At 36.4% G+C, this 20,442-nt stretch overlaps 2 protein-coding genes across 9 annotated transcripts in view; both read right to left on the reverse strand.

Annotated features, from left to right (window-relative positions):
* Positions 1–4,455, reverse strand: part of spag9a (sperm associated antigen 9a) — a 29,178-nt gene extending 24,723 nt beyond the window's left edge. For all 8 annotated transcript variants that reach the window (XM_042392195.1, XM_042392193.1, XM_042392192.1 and 5 more), the window contains exons 1-2: positions 3,953–4,455; positions 457–577 (exon numbers count right to left, since the gene is read on the reverse strand). In XM_042392195.1, the coding sequence (XP_042248129.1) occupies positions 457–577; positions 3,953–4,252 (421 nt within the window). In that variant the 5' untranslated portion in view covers positions 4,253–4,455. The remainder of the gene's footprint in view (positions 1–456; positions 578–3,952) is intronic.
* An 11,119-nt stretch (positions 4,456–15,574) lies between these two features.
* LOC121883757 (interferon-induced protein 44-like) lies at positions 15,575–18,858 on the reverse strand. The gene is made up of 5 exons (XM_042392235.1): positions 18,678–18,858; positions 16,406–16,558; positions 16,110–16,281; positions 15,887–15,987; positions 15,575–15,758 (listed from the first exon to the last, which is right to left on the reverse strand). The coding sequence occupies exons 1-5, from the start codon at positions 18,693–18,695 to the stop codon at positions 15,588–15,590; spliced, it is 615 nt and encodes a 204-aa protein (XP_042248169.1). The 5' UTR covers positions 18,696–18,858; the 3' UTR covers positions 15,575–15,587.
* Between the last annotated feature and the right edge of the window lie 1,584 nt (positions 18,859–20,442).

Genomic DNA, 20,442 nt, shown 5'->3' on the forward strand with positions numbered 1-20,442 from the left:
AAAATGTATGAGCCCATCACTTTGCCTCTATTCCTTAATCCACCAATAAGATGGGCGGTAATGCAGTGCCGCATTAGGAGGATGGGAATAACAGAAATCCTATAATCCCATTACTGTTAACCCCGCGAAGAACGAGAAAGAGGGGGTGTGAGTGTGTATGGTTGTGTGTGAGTGTGTGTGCGCTGAGAGAAAAACTAGGCATAACAAGCCATGAGAGAGACATCAAACAAGTGAAGACGAAGATATCAACAAAGCAGAGAGGAGAACAAAATGTCCTTGTACGTGGGAACAGACAGATGAATAAAAATAAATGGTTATACTGGTGTGTGTCTTCATAAGATGATGGAGAGCAGTGACTATGACAGGAACGACATACGTAAAAGGGAGGCAATAGGTGCAATAAATGATGAAATTTTGTGCACACGAATCTAAGTGTGTGCCTGTGTTTGTGCTTACTCTGGTCTGCGTAGTTCTTGATCTTGAGTTCCAGTTGCCGGGAGTGGGACTCCATTCTGTCCATGTGGTTCTGCAGGTCTTTCTTCTCCTGTTCATGAGTGTCCTCAAACTCAATGAACTTCTACTCAAAGACACACAAACACAAACACACACAGGGCTTGGTCAGGCTCGCTGTCATCCATCAAAAGTCAGCTGCTATTGTTGCTCTGATGTGGTTTAAAGTGATAAGTGATGACGTTTTTTCTGGTTTTCTAACCTAATAGTAAGAAACAAAAGGAACTTCATGTCACTAATGTCTCACCAAGATATGCTGTATCTCAACATGAGCGTGCTATTGATGTTATTAAGGTAATAAATCCATTACTACATATTTGCATTATATTGGTATAACACTGTATGTGTTATAAAACACACTATTTTATCAATACTAGGGCTGCAAATAACAATTATTTTCATCATAGATTAATCTGTCAATTATTTTCTCAATTAACTGATTAGTTGTTTGGTCCATAAAATGTCAGAAAATGGTGGAAATTGTTGATCATTGTTTCTCAAAGCCCAAGATGTGTTATATACATAATATCATGGATCACAGATGACACTGTGACAACATAACTTTTCATAACATGATGGTGGATGTAAATATGTGTCTAAATCAGGATCTTGAGCTCATCGGTTCATTCGGAAATTCCTGTTCCTCTCAGTTTCCTTGTGGGCAAATCTCTGAGTGTGTGTGGGCGTGTGTGTGTGTGTGTGTCAGCGACCACATCCTGTCCAGCTGAGTCAGCCCAGGCTCTAAAGTGGCTGCACTCCTTCTTCTGGACACATGACTCTCACTGTATTTGTACAAACACATGTTATAGACTTCTGGGCACTGTATGACAGCTATATCCATAAAACCACAATGCCTTTTTGGAAAAAAGGACAAACTGGAGAAAAACTACAAACAAATCAGCTGGTAGTCGCCAATATCATCAGTAATTTATATGTGTTTGTTTGGTTATGTCTTCAATATACATCAGAGATTAGAGGAAGCAAGGCTGATAAAATAACTAAGCAGGGATGATGATACTGCTGTTTCATGTCTGTGCCCACTACACAGCCACAGAGTGACCTGCAGTGAAATCTATAATGAGTTAAAAAGAAATGAATGGCCAATTCAGGGAGTAAAAGGTCTAAAAAAAAAAAAAAAAAAGTCAATACATGTTAACTGTTCATCTCAACTGGATGCAGCCTCCTGAAAAGAAATGTGACACCCTTCACTACTCTGGTACGGCGGGGGAGTCAGTCTGTGACACCAGAATTTGACACTAAAACTAGAGACAAAAAAAACAAAAAAAAAGGGAAAAATGCAAGCTGGGGGACGTTCCCTTTCTGCTACTTTCTAACAAAAGGATCACATGACCTGGAAGTAATACTTGGCTTCTCCAACCCACAATCACAGTCAGCGTACCCCTCGCTCACTCACTCCTCCTCCACTGGGGTGCGGACAAAGAATATTTCCCAACACAATCCCATAGATTTAGGTTTAATGTGTATCTATTTGACATAATAAGTTACTATATCAACGCAAGATACGGTATTACTGTCAGAGAGTGTTTATGTGCCTGGCTGTCACACTGTTTCAGTGTCACTATGTCCACCACATACTGGGCCAGTGTCTCTGCTGGCCTAATGCCCTGAGTCAAGGAAGCAAGCTGGAACAGAAGGTCCGAGTCAAATCACATTGCGCCTCATAGAGAGGCCCGGAGCCAGGAGGCATCATATTCACACACCCAAACCACACACATCTTAGCTATTATCCTAGCCAAAAAACACACGATCCTAACACATAGACATTTGAGTTGTACTTTTGTTGGCAACTAACGAGTGACTTTTGCAACAAAATGTATCCTTTTGGTTGCTACCTGCTGCATATTCTATATTTTTTGTAGCAGCGGATGTTGACTTACTTTCATATCTGTTACTTCAAGAGAGAAATACTGACTTAAAACCATATTTGTGGTCACAGTCAACAAACAGCATAAAGTGTATTTGGAGGAGAGAAAGGAGTATAACTTAGACATAAATAAAAATGAGAAAAGTAAATAAATAGATACAATTCTGCCCTTGCGCAGCTTGGTTTCACCCTGGCCACCCCCTCGTCCCCTGGGACCCAACCAACAACAGATGCCCCCAAATAGCACTGTAGCTTTCGTCTCTTCTCCTCTTCTTCTCTTTTGTCCCTTATGCTCTCTCTCCCCTCTATATCCTTACACACACACACACACACACACACACACACACACACACACACACACACACACAACTACCCACATTAACACACAGGTACACATGGGCATCTACTATTAAACCAATATTTTATTTATTTATTCTTGTTTGTTCATGTTGCTTTGTTTGAGTTATTTTCTGGTTCTGTTGCGTCTCCCGATTGTACTGTCCTGCGTCATACATATACTTTTTTTTTTTGTTAATCACTCACCTTGTACAAAATAAAAGAAAAAATAAATAAAAATAAAGTGTATTTGCTCTCTCAATAGATTCAACATCCCCCCCCCCAAAGGTGGAAAATGGTGCAGATTTTCTTTGATATTGCCATGAGTTTTTGATGTTGAATGTGAGCTTTGGGAAGTTCTCTACCTGGGACCAGGAACGCTCAAAGGCGTTCCATGCACAGTGACAGGCTTTGAATGCATTATACATTTGACTGTTTTCATACTACAGTATATGTGATATCTTGAATTGCTGTACACTGTGCAGAACATATCTGATAGAGTAACTGATATGTGGGTGAAAAGGGGCTACGGTGCTTTGTACAGGAGTGACTGGTGGAAATAATGACCTGCTGGCAGCACAGGATGTTGGTAGTAGTTGTGGATCCTATGAAATATGATCATCATAGACTGGGTAAAGCTGTGACGGGATGTTTTGAGTATTTCTTTTGATGCATAGATGCTATATGGCAAGCAAATCTGTCACATCCTTCTGTCTGTCAGTGTGTCTCTTCTCTCGCCACATTATTTGAGTTATCTCTCAGTGATGGCCCAAAATGCTGAGTCACTTCACCTGCTGTTTCTTCAGTCAGGGTCTCACAGGGTTCACACACTTTCTGATGCAATAGGCGAGCTCATAGATTACAGGTGAATTTGTCAGAGATATGATGATTTTAGTTTTGCTTGTCAGAATGACTCTGTTGAGGTGACATGAGTCAAATCCTCTCATCCTTGGATTAGAGATGCAGTGTTAAGTCATTGACCATCAAGCTAGAAAGCACAGCTAATACAAAGAGAAGGCCATTTCAGTCTGACGTTAGCCATGACACTGCCTTGTTTACATCCTCAATGATGGCAGGACGGGCGGGATGCTGCACGGCCACGTGTAGGTTAATTCATCACACAGGGATGCTGGGAGGTAAAAACACCTGAGGCAACCTTTATTCCTCCTTTAAAAAAGGGATGCTGCTGACAACCATCACCCCCAGCTCCGTTCAACTCACCTCCTCTGCATGTTTCCTCAGCGCTTTCTCCCGCTCGTACTGGGTGATGAGCTGCTCGTTGTCCTCCTTCAGCAGCTCCAGCTCCACTTCGTGCTCCTGGTTCTCCGCGAACACCGAGTCCAGGTTCTCCAGGACGGCCACGACCAGCGGCATCAGCTCCTTCACCACGTCCTCGTCGTATTTGCCGATGAGCCTCTCGAACTCCCGGTAGATGGAGTTGGCCAGGCCCGACACCCGCTCAGACATCATCGCTGATGTCCCCGGGTCGTCCTGGTACACAACTCCGTCTTCCAGCTCCATTTTAGTCCTCTCCCTTTCAGCAAACAGGACCAATGTGGGTTATTCCTTGTTATCCCGCCACTATGGACACCGTTATCCGCTTAATTGAAAGCAGCGTTTCTTTAAATAACAGGACACATTGAGAACATTTCACGGCTGGACTATTACGATGCAAGAGGCTACGTGGATTTCTTCCTCTTTTTTTCCTCACTTGTCCCATGCTGCCTTCAAATGCTCCTCCAAAGCTTCTACTTCTCATTTTCAGCAAAGGTCCAAAATCACACGCCCCGAGAGATGTGTTTATCTTGTGGGAATTAAATTTATAAAATGATTCCTATAAGCCAAACAATCAAATCATAACGTCTGAGTACAAAATAGCATTTTGTTCACAGATAAAATATGTCCCACACTTAATAGTTGTGAAGAAAATATTCACATCAGACATGCATAATCTATTTAATAGCCAGTTTAATAATTCGCTGAATTTAATCAATACTTTTATACACAATGAATAACATGTAGGTTGTATTCACTGAAGAACAATGAGATTCCTGAATGACATTGGTCACTAAATGTTTTTCATCCAGGCGGCCTTGTTTGCAACTTTTCCGACGGTCCTGGAAGGCACCATCACAACAGCTGAGTTGTTGACGAGATCACGTGATGACGTCATGATCATCCTAACAACGTAAGATTTTTTTTTGCACTACCATACTGTATTTTACTGATTTTGTACACATTATCTTGTTGAATTATTCTAAAGCCTAAAGAGGGGAAAAAACTACTAAAACGGTACATTTTCAGGGTTTCATAAGGAACTGCCTTTTTTTTCCTTTCCTGACTCATATGAGGCACTTTTGCCCTAAATCTTAAATATAGTTTTATTATAAATCTGATTTTCATTTACAAGCACCACTCTGTTCGACAGGTGAGGTTGACAGAGATGCACTTCCTCCTACAATGTAAAACATTCAATAAAATAAAGAACATTTACTTTAACAAGTTGAACTCTAAAATGTCAGATTTCAAAGAGCTTAATGACTTCTCAGAATTAAAAATACTTCTAGGAGAAGGAGACAGGGCATATCTTATTGCCCAGTAGGCTATGTATTAAAATGCCACAACCTGAGTGACAGTGAGTGACACACACGCGCACACACACACACGCACACACACACACACACACACACACAAATACATGCATAGGATATACTGTGTATATATACGTGTGTGTGTGTATGTATATGTATGTATAGATATAGATACATGTATATCTATACATACATACATACACACATATATAGATGGATATATGTACATAGATATACTAAATATACTATAGATATACTGTATATAATTAATATATGTCAATCTTACTGTTATGTTAATGCTATTTTGTTTCATTGACTCTTGATGTTTTGGCAATATTGTTGTTATGACATTCATGCCAATAAAGAAAATTTGAATTTGAATTTGACAGTGATTCAATTATTTGTACAATAGTTTTACTTAAAAATATATCTGTTAATATAAGGCTAGTTTTTGGTGTTATTGCCATACCACTCTGTATCACATAAAAGGCCTATTTGTAAAAACCACAAGGCCAATATAATTTTAACTTCCAAGGGATTACATACATTAAGATAGTCTATTGTATGGACTAGGAGAAATTAAATTAAAGGAAACTACTGGCAAATTTCATTATGTTTGCTTCTAATTGTGGTTTTACCTGAACAGCGGTACTGTAGCCTAATGTTTCATTAAACAGTAGAACAGGTCCAAACTACCCATTAAAATTAAAATGCTGGTGAATAACACTTTCCAGTTTTAAACCTTGACATTTAGATGTCTTTTGACCTGCTAATCACCAGTTTCATGTTTACTGGGACACAACAAAATCAGTTAATTACCACCTCAATCAATAAAGCATAGCTAACAGCACAATAATGCAAAAACCCAAAATGCACATCTCATACAATACAGGTTTTGATTGCATTGGGCTGATACACAGCCTTTCCATACATTATTCAGTAAAATATAGTAGAACAGGTTGTACAATAACTTGCAGTATATGTATCAGTAATACAGTATTAGATTCTTACAGCTGAAAACCAAAAAAAAACAAAAACAATAATGCTCACTGCATGCATGTGTGTATGAACAACCCAAAAGTCATTTGTCAATTTACAGTGCATGAAATATGACCTTGGACAAACACTACTCAAAGTGTGATTCATACTTTCTGGTCAAGCTGTCCTAAATGTTTACATCTGCCAAAGCTTTAGCAGCTTTTCTTTTTTCTTTCATAACACTGTCAACTGTTAGGTTGCTGAAACTGGACTTGCCAGCACCAGTGAGTCCATGAATTCTAAAGTGTTGAACCTTCTTTATGAGGTTGAAACATTCACATACTGCAGATAGTTCTCTTTGCCAATAATACGAACTTGGCAGAAATAGAATATAACATTCATAAGTATGTTTTAATTAGTGTATAATCACCTGAAAATAAGAATCATTGTGTTTTCGTTACCTTAAAATGAGCCCTTTATATCTATATAGGAAGCAGGTCCTCTTCCACAGAGCCCGCCATGTTGCACCACTATCATAAATAAATAATAAAACACACATTCACACCTGTGATGTTTGCCTCCATTGTTCACTAAGCTGAAGGCGCATTGCCATAAATTAAGGCAAACTAAGCATCAAATACAATTTACCAACATCAATTAAGAATGTATAAATTTTTGCTAATAATGATCTTACATTTTAAGATATTTTCTCTAATTGTTTTTATCTTATCTAAGGTTTTTGTGATGGCAGGTCAAGAAATTTGGCCTTGGATTACATCAACAAACCATGGGAGTCTGGAAATCAACCAGTTTCATGTGGACACATGTTGAACTTGTGTGCAAAGGCACTGTTGGTGTACCTCAGATTGTCTGCTAATAGTTGTTTGTAGTTAATAGTTGTTAATTGCTGTGTTAAAAACTATTCACATGCTTTTTTTGTGTGTCGGGTGATCTCTTTCCTCTTTCAAACAGCATTCTCCTCTGTCAGCAGTGTGGCACAGGAGCTTTGGATCACAAATACTCCATCTGCCACATGATAAAAAGGATTTTTGACCCGTTTCTCTACTATCCAGGTATTGTTATTGTCCAGGTATGTTATAAATCCATTGTTATTGTATAAAATACAGTTGGGAAGTAGGCCCAGAGACAATCAACATAAGTTAACATAAGCACTTTAAAAAATGTGAATACATATTTTGATCAACAAATGTGTTAAATACAGCATTTTTCAATTAAGATAAAACTCATAAAGGTGAGGTACATGTACAGTATGCACATAAATATGTTAAAGGTCTTTATAGATAAAACTAATTTCAGAATTTGTCTGGGCAAAGGAGAAACAATATTAAAACAAATCCCCAAAATGCTACTCACTTGAATTACTGATGAACGAATTACTGGATCTCAAATATTTAATTTTACATCATACATCATAAATCATCTTTTATATTTCTGCAATCAAGCGAGATTTTCCATGTGCCTCAGTAGTTTGTAGGTTAAATGTCATTAAGGTAGTCTTCTCTATAGTCAATTATCTTTCTCAATGCACTCAGAATCAGTGAATCAGTGTCATCATTTGTGTCGATTTCTGAGTTGTAGTTTTTCACCAGAAAGATGCAGTTCAGTGGAATACCCAGCCTCTCACTCACTTCCTCCATCTATGTTTGAAGAATATTGTATTTAAGAAATGACTGCAAAGTGATCAAAGGTTATTTTGTGCTAATACAAAAAAATACAAAGCTAAATTACTTCATTAACATATTTGAACTGAGTTAACATCTCTGTACAAATTCATACACATCAGCATACCCGTTTCTTCAGGCTTTTGCTCCTGTACACATTCCTTATATCCGTTTTGACCTCAGACCTCTGATTTAATTAATAAAACCCACTGAGCCAGCTCACAAAACAGTTATATCTGCTCTTGCTGATGACTTGAATGTGAAAAGTTTTTCTATGTGAATAAAAATATTTATGCAAAACTCATCGCAGAACAGAAGGCAGTTATTTTACCTTGTAACCTTCTCTCACATGTCCCATCACGGCCAGTTTGATGTCTTCTTCACCAACTCCTCTATTTATGCCCTTCTCAAAGCTTATTTTGTACGTTTTGTACTGTACACCAGAAAGGTGCAGTTATAATGAAGGTTTGTAATTTCAACTTTAACAGTGCATGAGATATATAATAAATTAGGGATGCACCTTGCTTAGTTAATCCATACATCGAAAATTGTTCATACTTTTTTGGTGAAGCTATCCTCAGAGTTTGTTTCTACCGAAGCTTGAGTTGCAATCCTGCAACTTGATGAAACTGGACTTGCCAGCACTAACTGGTCCATGAAGCAGAATTCTGAGGTGCTGGACCCCTTCTTTATGAGGTTTATAATCCCTTACAAACTGGAGATTTTTTTCCTTTTGAGTGTTCAATAAAAAAGGTTAGATCGTGTGTTATTGAAAAGTATTTACATCAAATAAATGTATGGTGCATATGGTGCACAGACACCCTTGACATTAAACCAAGACATAACAAAAGACAGTCTCACTAAATAATTTTGTGCAGTTTTGGTTTAATAGTTAGTTGAAGAAAATTCATCAACACATCACTCACCCCCATGGTATATTCCTCCATGGTTCACTAAGAGCTGACAAGTAAAGTGCACATGTTGATTTAGTGAATGAAGTCCCAACTTCAACACCAACAAAGAATGTGTCATTATCTGTTATTTTCATCGATATAAGTTTAAACAATGTTCTGTAATATTTTGAGTATCTTACGAGGAGAGGGTGGGCAGATTTTAGGTTTGGATTGTCCTCTTCCCATAGCTACAATAAGATATTAAGGCAACATGTAAACAAGCAACAAATAACACTTTACAAATATGAACTGTATTATCCATGGCCTAAAAACAATCTCAATGTCACCATAATATTTGAGAATATTTAAGAATGCCCATCTCTAAAATCAGACTGTTGCAACAAATCACTGGTAAAACTGGCCCAAGGGTGCTCCAACAGCAAACTTATTATTCTTTATGAATATCCATAATTCTATAAATTCTATAAATTATAAAAATATACAGTGGATTAAAGTTGCAATATGACATTCAGCCACTAGATGTCACACTACAGCACCAACATCTCAGACCAAAACAAACCTGTGTGTGGTTTACTCAATAAGGTTGGGAAAAAGAAAAAAATTAAGCCAACAACTAACAAAATTCAGATCAAACGGTCAAACTAGGCAGAGCTGATCAAATATGGATCAAGATTCTGTTAGTGCATTGCTCATTTCTTGCCTCAAATCCTTTCAGAAACATATTTTAGTGTACTGTTTAGCTTTAATTTGAGAAAGTTTGTGAAGCAGACACAGAGGGACTCAGGGATGCACTAATATGCACACGTGGATGGTGCGGCTACCGAGCTCGGATAACAACACACACAGAGGGGGTGTGACTTCATTCACTGGTAAGGACGCCATTACTCCGCATTATCTCTACATAGCAAATAGTTGTTTTCTGACAACTAATATGGGTAAATATTGTTTATTGCAACTTTAAGTATGTTCAAGAGGGAAAAGCAAGTACAAAAGTGCACTCACAAAAAAAAAAACTTTTTTATTCACTTTCACTTTGTCACTGGTAAACACCCATCACACTGTCTATATCAAGACTGCCCTGTCAAGTATTTTCTTGATCTACCAAAAGAAGAGTTCCAAAAAGAAAGTTTTGCTATAATTTTATGCTCAAATTTATAGAAAAAATACCAACTTATGAAAGAATTCAAATAATGCTTTCTAAAACATGACACAGCGTAAAGAGTAAAGAGTTACTGTACCAAAAAAAGTTAAGTGGTACTTAATTCTGAAAAACATAGCATTTCACTTCTTACTAACACATTGTCAACAAGAACAAAACCACATTTGAGGATAGATATCATAAAAAATCCTTACCTCCACTGTTGTTCCCTTAGAACAAAGAGGTGTTTGTTCTCTTTAAGCAATGATTCTGAAAAATAAGAAATTAAGCTTTTTAATTTGTATCCAACAATTCTGCTATCGCTTTTTCAATCATTCAAGAAATTAAGCAAATTTTCTTGTGGACAAGTTAATCCAGTTACAGTCATCATGGGTTGATTTTGTTGCTAAAATTGTTAATTGAAAAGGCACTGTTAGTTTACCTAAGAGTGTCCAGTAATAGTTGTTAATTAGTACTTGGTGTTCTCTAAGTCTATGACTGTCATGTGAAGCTACTGAGACAGGTATTTAATCTCATTCACATCTTTTCGGTTTCCTTTGTGTCATGGGATTTTATTTTAATTATCTTTTCTGATGTCAGTTTGATAGAGGGACATTAGAGCTAAAGATGTGGCCAGAAGTGACTGCACATCCCACACCTCCAAAGCTGTTCCATTGTGTATCTTTTTTTTTTCTTTATATAAAGGAATTCATGCAAATATCTTCATGCAGTAAATGTTGTGACATTGTTAAAATAATGTGAACAAATCCTAATTTTGCCTTGGGCACCAAAATGACCAGAGCTAGCCCTGCCTAGAAACCAAGGGGCTGGGCTACAAGTTTTCCTCCCTTCCTTTTTTACTACTGGGTAGTAAAATATTCAAGCAAAATGCAACTACCTTGAGAATTATGTTGCTTTTGAGTGACTAGTCCAGTGAGTTTCATATCATGTTTTAAGCAACTGTATACTTCTACTCTACTTCTACTGTTTCAGTCCCTTTTATTTTCCAGTGACTGATAGCATACATATATATCATCTCCCATGCCGCATTTTTCATCACACATTAGAATTTATATCTTAGCATACTGAAATGAATTTGACAAAGGGAAAGAGGCACCAAATAACTACTTAGTATACAAATTTACAACTAAATGAAGTGAATAAATGCCTTCAGTGCTCAAAATACTTTGATGAGTAGAAGAATGTTGTAGAGCAAGATGGACAGCAATGCTCCACATCTTTACAGGAACCAATGCAGAACAGGATACAGCAGCAGAGAAAACACCTGTAAGAGTGAATTACGTCTCAGTTTGTAAAACAGAGCTTTTTCCTCTATAGTTTCAGCTTAACAATTTAAAATATCTGATGGAGAAATTCTTGTACCCTTGTCCAATGTCACTTTTGATGAACAATACTGAGCCACCATGACACCTGTTGAGAGACAGGAGAGGAGAGAAGAACAAGGTTGGGGGGTGGGTGGATTCATGAGAACTGAGATGAACGGGAGAGAAAGGGGTTGGACACACCTATATAGGTATGCACAGGTGATTGAAATAGCGAGGCATAGGTGATTGAATTAGCGAGAGAGAGGGGCGTAGTCTTGTTCCTGAACCTTAGTTATAATAACTTCATTTAGTTATTTGCTGTAAAAAAAAAGGAAAGTTCAGTTATTATAACAATAATAACACCCACAATTGCTGTAAGGCTGCATGTCACTTGCTCACTAGTTTCATCACAACTAGTTACTGTAAACTGCCACTGATCTGTGTAATTATTGTAGCCTGAGGAATTAGTTGCCACACAGGACACAATTACTTCAGGGGTTCTTGTAGCTAAAATTTTATTGTGGACCACATTTGCAACAGGTCATTTTAACGGAGTGTGTAAGCTACTGAGTCCTTTTAGAGAGCAGCTCATGTGCTTTCACAGCTTGTGACAGATTTAATACAAAAAATGATTTAAAAGAAAAACAACAAAAACAAAATACAGCAGTGGGCTATGACTTTCGACAGAAAACAAAAAATAGAACCAGATAAATACATAGTTAACAGCCATAACTCCGGTTAACTTGAATGGGGATAAAACAATTCAATGGTGCAGCTCTTTTAGGCTTTCGAAATGTGATCGGACTGAATGAATCAAATTCTGATAGTGAGACGAGTCATTTTGCGGGGGTTGTGATTCTCAAAAAAATTTATCCGCTGATTTACGGTACAATGTAAGTCTATGGAAAAGTGTTTTTGGGCCCAATAGCATCACGTGACGTTGTAATTACATGGTTTGGCCGCTATGTCAAATTGGCCTCACAGCCCGGCGCTGTTCCTGGGGGCTTGATCCAGCTCTTTCTATACATCCATGTTGTTCGCACATAAACAGGAAGAAAGACCAAGATGCACAATAATATCGCTCAACGCTGCCACCTTGTGACCAAAATCAGCAATAGCCAGTGAGACTGTCACAGCCCACTTACAGTCTACTTAACATTTTAATCAGAAAACAATTTTACACTCAAAAGAAAACAACAAAGAACACATGTATTAACATTCAAACAACTTTGAGAGCTATATCACAACTAAGTGGAAAATCACATCTGAACTGATTTACCACCCGGCTAAATTATCATTGCAGGTGCACATAGTTTTCCTGAATGAAATCCTAGGTGAAAGAGTTCTTAGATTTCATGAAGGTGCATGAACAGTGCATGAAATACATAACTTTGATGAAACCACACAAAACTTTTTGGTGAAGCTCTCCTGAGAGATTGCAACTATCAAAGCTTGAGCACCCATTCTGCCTTTTAAAACACTGTCAACAGAGTTGATGAAACTGGAGTTGCCAGCACCAGTGGGTCCATGAAACAGAGGATGTTGAACCTCATCTTTATGAGGTTGATAATTCTCCACATGCTGCAGATAATCGTCTTGGCCACTATTCACAAAAGAACATTTTAGATTGGGTTACAGCCAAATCAGTTTTTGTAGTCAACGGTGCAGATAATTTGTAATTGCTGCACAGATAATAGTGACACTAGCCAGAATGTTGCGGAGACAACCACAAAAACAGGTAATGAGGTCAACAGCAGTCTCACCAAATTATTTTTTGCAGTTAGACTGTAGTTCCATCAGCTCATATGAGGCAATGTCACCCCCTGCTTGTGTAGTTGGTAACTGCACTTCATATCTGTGGATTTTTTCTACATATCAGTTGTATGGAGGAAAGAAATGAAATAATTATCCATCGATAAATTGATTATTTTAATGTTGTTTTTGTAAATCCCTTTTTAATTTGAAAAATGTATTGATGGATAATTATTTAATTTGTAAATTCTTTTTATAATTCCCCTTTTTATTGCTCATTAAAATATTAAATAATGAATTACTTTGTAATTTAGTCTATTTATCTATGGATTAATTAATTGATTTGTAAACTAATTTAATAATTTCTGTTTTTAGTTGTACAATTAGTTATTAATTAAAGAAATTACAACAAACTGACAGGAAGTGATCCACAAATGTGCAAAAACTGTTTCACATGTACACATGGATCCACAAATGCGTAAATGTTTACAGAATAAGTTATGTTTATTTGCAAATTGCTCTGTATTTTTGTGGACATAACATTACACAATACCAATAAGAAAACAAATGTTTGCGGATAGTGAAATATATGTGGATCATGGCAAAATTTGTGGATTCTCCTCTGTGGGTTACAACTATCAAAGTCCAATAAAAACTTCCATAGTAAACACCCATCACAGTCTTTGAATCGAAATAACTTCATTGTCTAGTATTTTATCACTTGTGTTTATTTGTTCCATCTTAATCCACCAAGTTGCTAAAGACACCTTTTGATTTTATGAGAGTGATGTAATTTTATGTTGTGCATGAACACTTAATTCAAATTTATAGAATGAATATCAACTTAAGACAGAAGTAAAATAATGATATCTAAAACAAGAATAAAGGTTGTAAATGATAAGTGGTACTAAATTCTGAAAAACACAGCATCTCAAGAAATCACATTTGATGTTGAGTTGATGACTATTTGGTGTTGTCTAAGTCAATGTCTGTCATATGAGGCTGCGGGTCTTTAAATTTATTAACATCCTTTCAGTTTCCTTTGTGCGTGTGATTTCTGCCATCAAAGAATGATCTTGACGCAACTGTGTGCTGATCTCTTTAGTTTGCTTCAAGGGCAAAAGTATAACTGTCATAGTGCCTGGTGATGTACGGATGTGGCACATAATACCTTCCAGATGTCAGAGCTCTACAGTGCATGTTCTATATTTTCTCCATCCACTAGGAAACATGCCTGTAGAAAGGGCCCCCAATGTGTATTACATTCTTATATTAGAGGACAGTTTTTCTGGCTTAGTTGATGGTTCATTAAGAGTTCTAGGTTCTGATTGACTGAGGTATGCACTGCCCTGTCTGAGGTTAGTGGCCAGTTATCTGACGGACACACAGGTAGCGTCCATCCATCACCAGTCCACTGGATATTGGGTTCTTTCTGGTTAGGAATCAAGTGTAACTGACCAGTGGAAGGGTTGAGGTTCCTATTTTATCATTGTGTGTTGTACCTATAACATATAGTTTAATCAGTCATCAGCATCCCTAAGAAACAACAAGAGAGAAAGTGATGAATAATTGTAAAACTAACAAAGGTAATCTCTTTTTTTTCTTTTCTGTCTAACCCTCATGAAAACAGATCAAGATAATGAAGTATTCAGATCCCTAAAGTAGTAAAATTGTAATATAGAAATACTGCTTCAAAGGCCTGCTTTTTATTTATGTGTTATGTGATTTATGTGTTATATCACTATATTCTCTTTTTTTTTTTTTTACAGACACATTGACATGTAAGCAGCATGTTAATGTTTGTTGTCTACCTTATGTACTGCTGGGTAGTTTAATCTATAATGATGCATTGTATTTTATCAGTTGATATATGATAGATTAAAATCTTAATCTGTAAATGTAGTAGTATTAGTAGTGTAGTTAAGCAACACATACTTCTACTTCACTTTTACCGATTCAGTCCCTTCTATTTCAGAGGGAAACATGTTCTCCTGAGAGAGAATAATAATAGTTTACTTTTATCATTCGATAGTTGACATTTTATTGATACTGTATGTTAATCAGTTAAACATTAGTTTTCCAGTGATTGATACATATACAGTATATACAATATACAAATATTATACAAATCTGTATGTATGTTATCATATTTGTGAAGATGTTGTTTTCATGTGATTGAAGTTGCAAATTCAACATCTCAATTTCACAGCCAGAGAAAAAACAGTCATCCAGGCTTTCGTTACAACAGAATGATTTGTGGCTTATTTATATTCAACAAGGTCAATATACTGTAGTATCATATAACATAGTAGATACCATATGTACTATATCCATTCTAGATGAAAATCCACAAAAAGTGTGTAAAATACTTCAAAATTAGAAAATATGTTATTTATTTATTTACAACTCAAAGGTACATTTTTAAATCATAAAGTGGTGTCATATTTTTTGATGCTGCAATGAAACAAGTTTTGCTTCAGTTTTGCTCCAGGTTGTCCAGGAAGTCCTCTCCATAGTTTATTATCTGTCTCAGTGTGTTCAGTATCATTGTGTCAATGTCATCATTTGTGAAGATTTCTGAACTGTAGTTCTTCACAAGAAAGATGCAGCTCAGTGGAAGGCCCACCAACTGGCTGAACATGTCAATCTAAGTTTTAAAGAAACAGTATTTCAGTTCACAATTAATTAAACTGTGCTGATAAAAGCATACTGAAATGTAAATTTATAATATATTCCCAAACACTTACAAACAACAAATTGAAAAAAGAAAGTTACCTGTTGCTTAAGATACTTGCTTCTATAGACATTTTGTACATTTGTTTTAGCCATAGGACAGGCTTCATCAATTTTTGTTAGAATTGCCAATTGGGGAATCCCTATTGAGACAGAAAATGTATCAGTATTTTAAACTCTATTTTTTGCATGTCATTTAGATTTATATTAACTGGGGCACCATGACTGCAAACAAATTGATAAGCATCTTGATGCCTGGTCCTACCCAAGTCACAGGCTGCCTGTCGTACATCCTTCATTTTCTCCACAACTTTGTCATCCATTAAAGATACTTTACCAGCATCAACAACAAGAACCAGAATGTGAACTTTGTCATCTAGTGTGGGGCATGGGTTGTAACCTTCATCACCCTCAGACAATGAGGATTCAGGATCAAACTAGAAATTAATTTAAAATTAATCCATTAAATGTGCAATTAAAATATATGTTTTCTTTTCTGTGAAAAAAACAGAACAGTTAAAATAAATTACTTGAACATTGTTAAAGATTAAAAAATTGTACCATGTAGTTTTCTCTCACATGTCCTTTCATGGCCAGTTTGATGTCTTCCACATGGACTCCATGGTTATTTCCTTCATCAAGGCCCATGGTGTCATTGAAAACAAAGGGACAAGAACTGGCTGAGTTTTCAGTCTTGATTTTGTGAGTTTTGTACTGTAAAAAATGAAGGTACAGTCATTTTCAAGCTCTCATATGAGCTCTCATATTGTAATTCCTACAGTAAAAAACAGTCATTTAGATATTTACTCACACAATCTACATCTGTTGACCTTCAATCAAAAGGTCAAAATACTTTCAACCATAAAAGGAATGATTTCTTAGGAGCATAAGTATTCTTTTGCTCTGCTGCATTATTTGTGAATGTTTTCCAATTTGCATATTTGATGTGACTTTCCACATACTGAATGTTTTAGTTGTTACAGTCAATTACAATTATTACTGCACTTCATTCTTTTTTTCTCTTTCTCCCCTGTCTGTCTCTCGTAATCTGTTGACTCAAATCTTATTTTTTTGGCTGACGCTGAATATCATTTTTTACCTCCAGTTTTGCATATCTATAATGTTAATATTTGTTCTTCATAGACAAAGAAGTCTGAAAAAAAGTTTAAAAAATTGTGAAAAGGGAACTACAATCATTTAAGATTATATTGCCTTACACAACTTGTAATTCATGTAATGGCAGTAATAACATCTGGTGGATTGATCAGTGTACTGTTGTAATCTACAGATCAGCCACTTGGATGTTTTATGTTGTACAAAATACATAAAGACTGATAACTTTGCTTATAAGTAACACAATCAAAAGACATACTTGAGTGGTGAAGCTGCTCCCAGAGGTTGCATCTGTGAAAGCTCTGTTACAGTTAATTCTGCCTTGTAAACAGCTGATGACAGAGTTGATGAAACTGGACTTGCCAGCACCACTTGGTCCATGAAGCAGAATTCTGAGATGTTTGACCTTTTTCTTTTTTGGCTGATAATTTTCCACAAAGCTCAGATCATCAGTTTTGTTCCTTTTTAATAGAGAAAAATATCAGATTAGACTAGATTAAAATATTAAATACATACATGTTTACTAACTCTCTTGCTAAACTAAAGTATCATTATACAGTATTTTACTCTCACAGCAAATAATTGTGTGTGATTATTCTTAGTGGTGTTTGGTGTCTTATTTGTTTTTTCATTCACTTTCTGAGTGCTGGAGCTCTTGGGCTTTATGTTTATTTTAGAACAAGAAGAATAACATCATAACACATGGGTTCGAATAGTTATTATAACTGTTGTCACCACCATTTATCCACCATTATGTGAGAGAATAAGTATCAAAATCCTTTACTAATACCTTATAATACCTAATACCTTATAAATGGAATATAATATTATGGTTATATGGTATGGGTATAAGTATGTTTTAGTGTATAGTCACCTGGAAATAAGAATTGTTGTGTTTTCGTTACCTTGGGATGAGCCCTTCATATCTACATAGGGAGCGGGTCCTCTTCTACAGAGCCTGCCATGTTGCAGCATCATGTTTCTACAGTAGCCCAGAATGGACAAACCAAACACTGGCTCTAGAGAGGGCCTTTCACGTTTAGCATAGGCTCTCCTACTCACTTGGAAGAGGGGGGGGGGGCATTCAGTTGGTTGCAACCTCACCACTAGATGCCACTAATTATTACACACTGGTCTTTTAAGGAAAAGTAAACCGTGATTGCAGTAACACTCACCGGTCCCTGTCAGGGCATTATGTTATTGTTGCTTAAGTAAGGATATTGGAGATAATAAATGAAAATTATACAAATAGTGACAATCAGAGATCGCACATTTGGGGAATTTTCTTTGGTACCATCAGATAAGTTTAAGGATAACACTTTCCTCTACAGGCTCACTAAATGTTCTACAACATTTAAGATAACGTCAAAAAGTACTAATTGTGTCAGCCAATAAACTATCTAAAATGTTTAAATGTGTTAGGTTAAGTGTGTTTTGGCTGCTCCTCTCAAAGTTTGCTTCTGTAAATGCTGAGTAACTTCATTAGGACAAGTCAATAGACTATTTTCACGGCAGACATTCTGACTTGTCAAAGCAGGCTTAATCAATAGTGCAGGCTTAATCAATAATATTAATGATGGTTCTATTCCATTACTTGTCCCAGGAAGCCATGCCAGTGAGTGAGCATGCACAATAGAGCCCTGGACAAGTCAAAATGTCTGCTGAAAAGCAAAAGATATGTAAGGTTTCAGCATTGTGTAAAGAACACAATGGTACTCACTCTGGAATCTCCCTCCATGGCTTACTTAAACCTGCAGATATATAGTTTACATAAGACATAAGCCATATTTTAAACCACTTCATCAACAATGTTTTCTGTGAATGTTACCATAATTAAGTTTTTAACAATGTTATGCAATGTTTTGAATATGTTACCATGAGAAGGTGGGGGTGTTAGCAGGTCAAAACTTACCTCCTCCCATAGCTGTAAAGTAAGACATTAACATGTGAATGTAGAACTTTACCCTAATATCTGAGACAAGTCATTGCCTAAAACCAAATAACATGGAGACTAATAACTAGTAGTAAAGATAATAAATATATTCAAAGAATATCACATTTAAAGTTCACAATGAAAGTGACTTTTTTAATCTTTCTGTATCAGTGGCAAATTGACTCAATACAGTATAATGAGTTTTGGCATGTTGACCGTTTAACATAGACATCCAACATTAGTATAAAAAGAATATAAATGACAGAAAATCTCAAAAAGCATAATATGTCTCCTTCAAAGTTAAAGTCATATATCAGCAAAATAGACAATAGTTCATCGTTTTAAAAATTTAAATTTAAAAATCAGTAGTTCATCATTACATTTACCTCGTTAAGAGGAGGATAATGCTAACACTGTAATTGTAACTAAACTGTACTGAGATGATTAACAAAAACTATAACAGCATAAAAGCTACTTGATCCTCTAATTAAACTTGAAAATTAACAAATGGTTTCTTAGTTTCACAATCAAACTAGTTCATGTTACTAAGAAAGCTGAAGACAGATATAATAGGAGAACCTGACCTCTACAGATGTGCCTCTGGAACAAAGTGACTCTTCAAGTGCTGATCGAAACTGAAAATGTCCTTCTACGTATCCTCCCCCTAAAGCCTTTCTCTCGGTTTTCAGCTAAGCAACGAGACCATGATAATATCTTCAACAAGGTGCACTTCTCAGACTTTCAATTACAATTTTTGAGGAGCCTGAAATGTAAACAGAAAAAAATGAAACACAGGCACACAAATCTTATTGCTGTCTGCCACAACACAGTACAAAGTCCTGTCATCTACAGAAGGTGTCAGGTGACTGCAGTTCTTGGGTGTATCAGAGGTGGACAGACGTCAGAGTACAGAGACCTTTGGACCAACTTGGTGGAGTGGTGCAGGAGGAACAAACGTACTTCTGAATGTGGCCAATACCACTGACATGGTGTTGGATTTCAGAAAAACTGCAATAAACTTCATCTCCATTCAGGGAGAAGAGACTGTGGTTGTAAAAGTATGGAAATGACGGCACAGACATCAGTAACATTTCTGAGGAGGCTGAAGTCATTCAATGTGTTGCTGTTGCGAGTGCAATATTTGCTGCTATCTGTCGGATGGCAGCATCAGAGGTATCATTATATTTTCCAGAACAAAGTCTGAAATGATTGTATCATTATACAGTTTTCAGTTATTAAACTCAGACATATTTACAGTAGCTATCTATCAATCGATCAGTCATCAAACCAGGTTTTACATCAAACAGTGCTGAGAAACATGGTCTTATTCCCACAGATCAGAGCTGCGTCAAACCAGAGAAAATTATTATTGTATTTAAATTAGTATTGATGAACTGACAGAGTATTCAATAGTACAGTGCCACACAACTGAAACTTATACCAAACGAAAAGGGAAAGGGTTCTATGTAAAAATCAGCCTGCCTCACGATTATATGGTGCTTTTCAATAATTGTTTTGCATACCCTCCTTTATCTCTCCCTCAACATTTAGC

The sequence above is a fragment of the Thunnus maccoyii genome, chromosome 18 (genome assembly GCF_910596095.1).
Source record: "Thunnus maccoyii chromosome 18, fThuMac1.1, whole genome shotgun sequence".
NCBI lineage: Eukaryota > Metazoa > Chordata > Actinopteri > Scombriformes > Scombridae > Thunnus > Thunnus maccoyii.

Coding starts and splice junctions, on each gene's coding strand:
- LOC121883757 (XM_042392235.1), bottom strand. Junction 16,282..16,405: donor ATGTGAGAGAAAACTACATG/GTACAATTTTTT, acceptor ATTAATTTCTAG/TTTGATCCTGAATCCTCATT. Junction 15,988..16,109: donor ACAGGCAGCCTGTGACTTGG/GTAGGACCAGGC, acceptor CTGTCTCAATAG/GGATTCCCCAATTGGCAATT.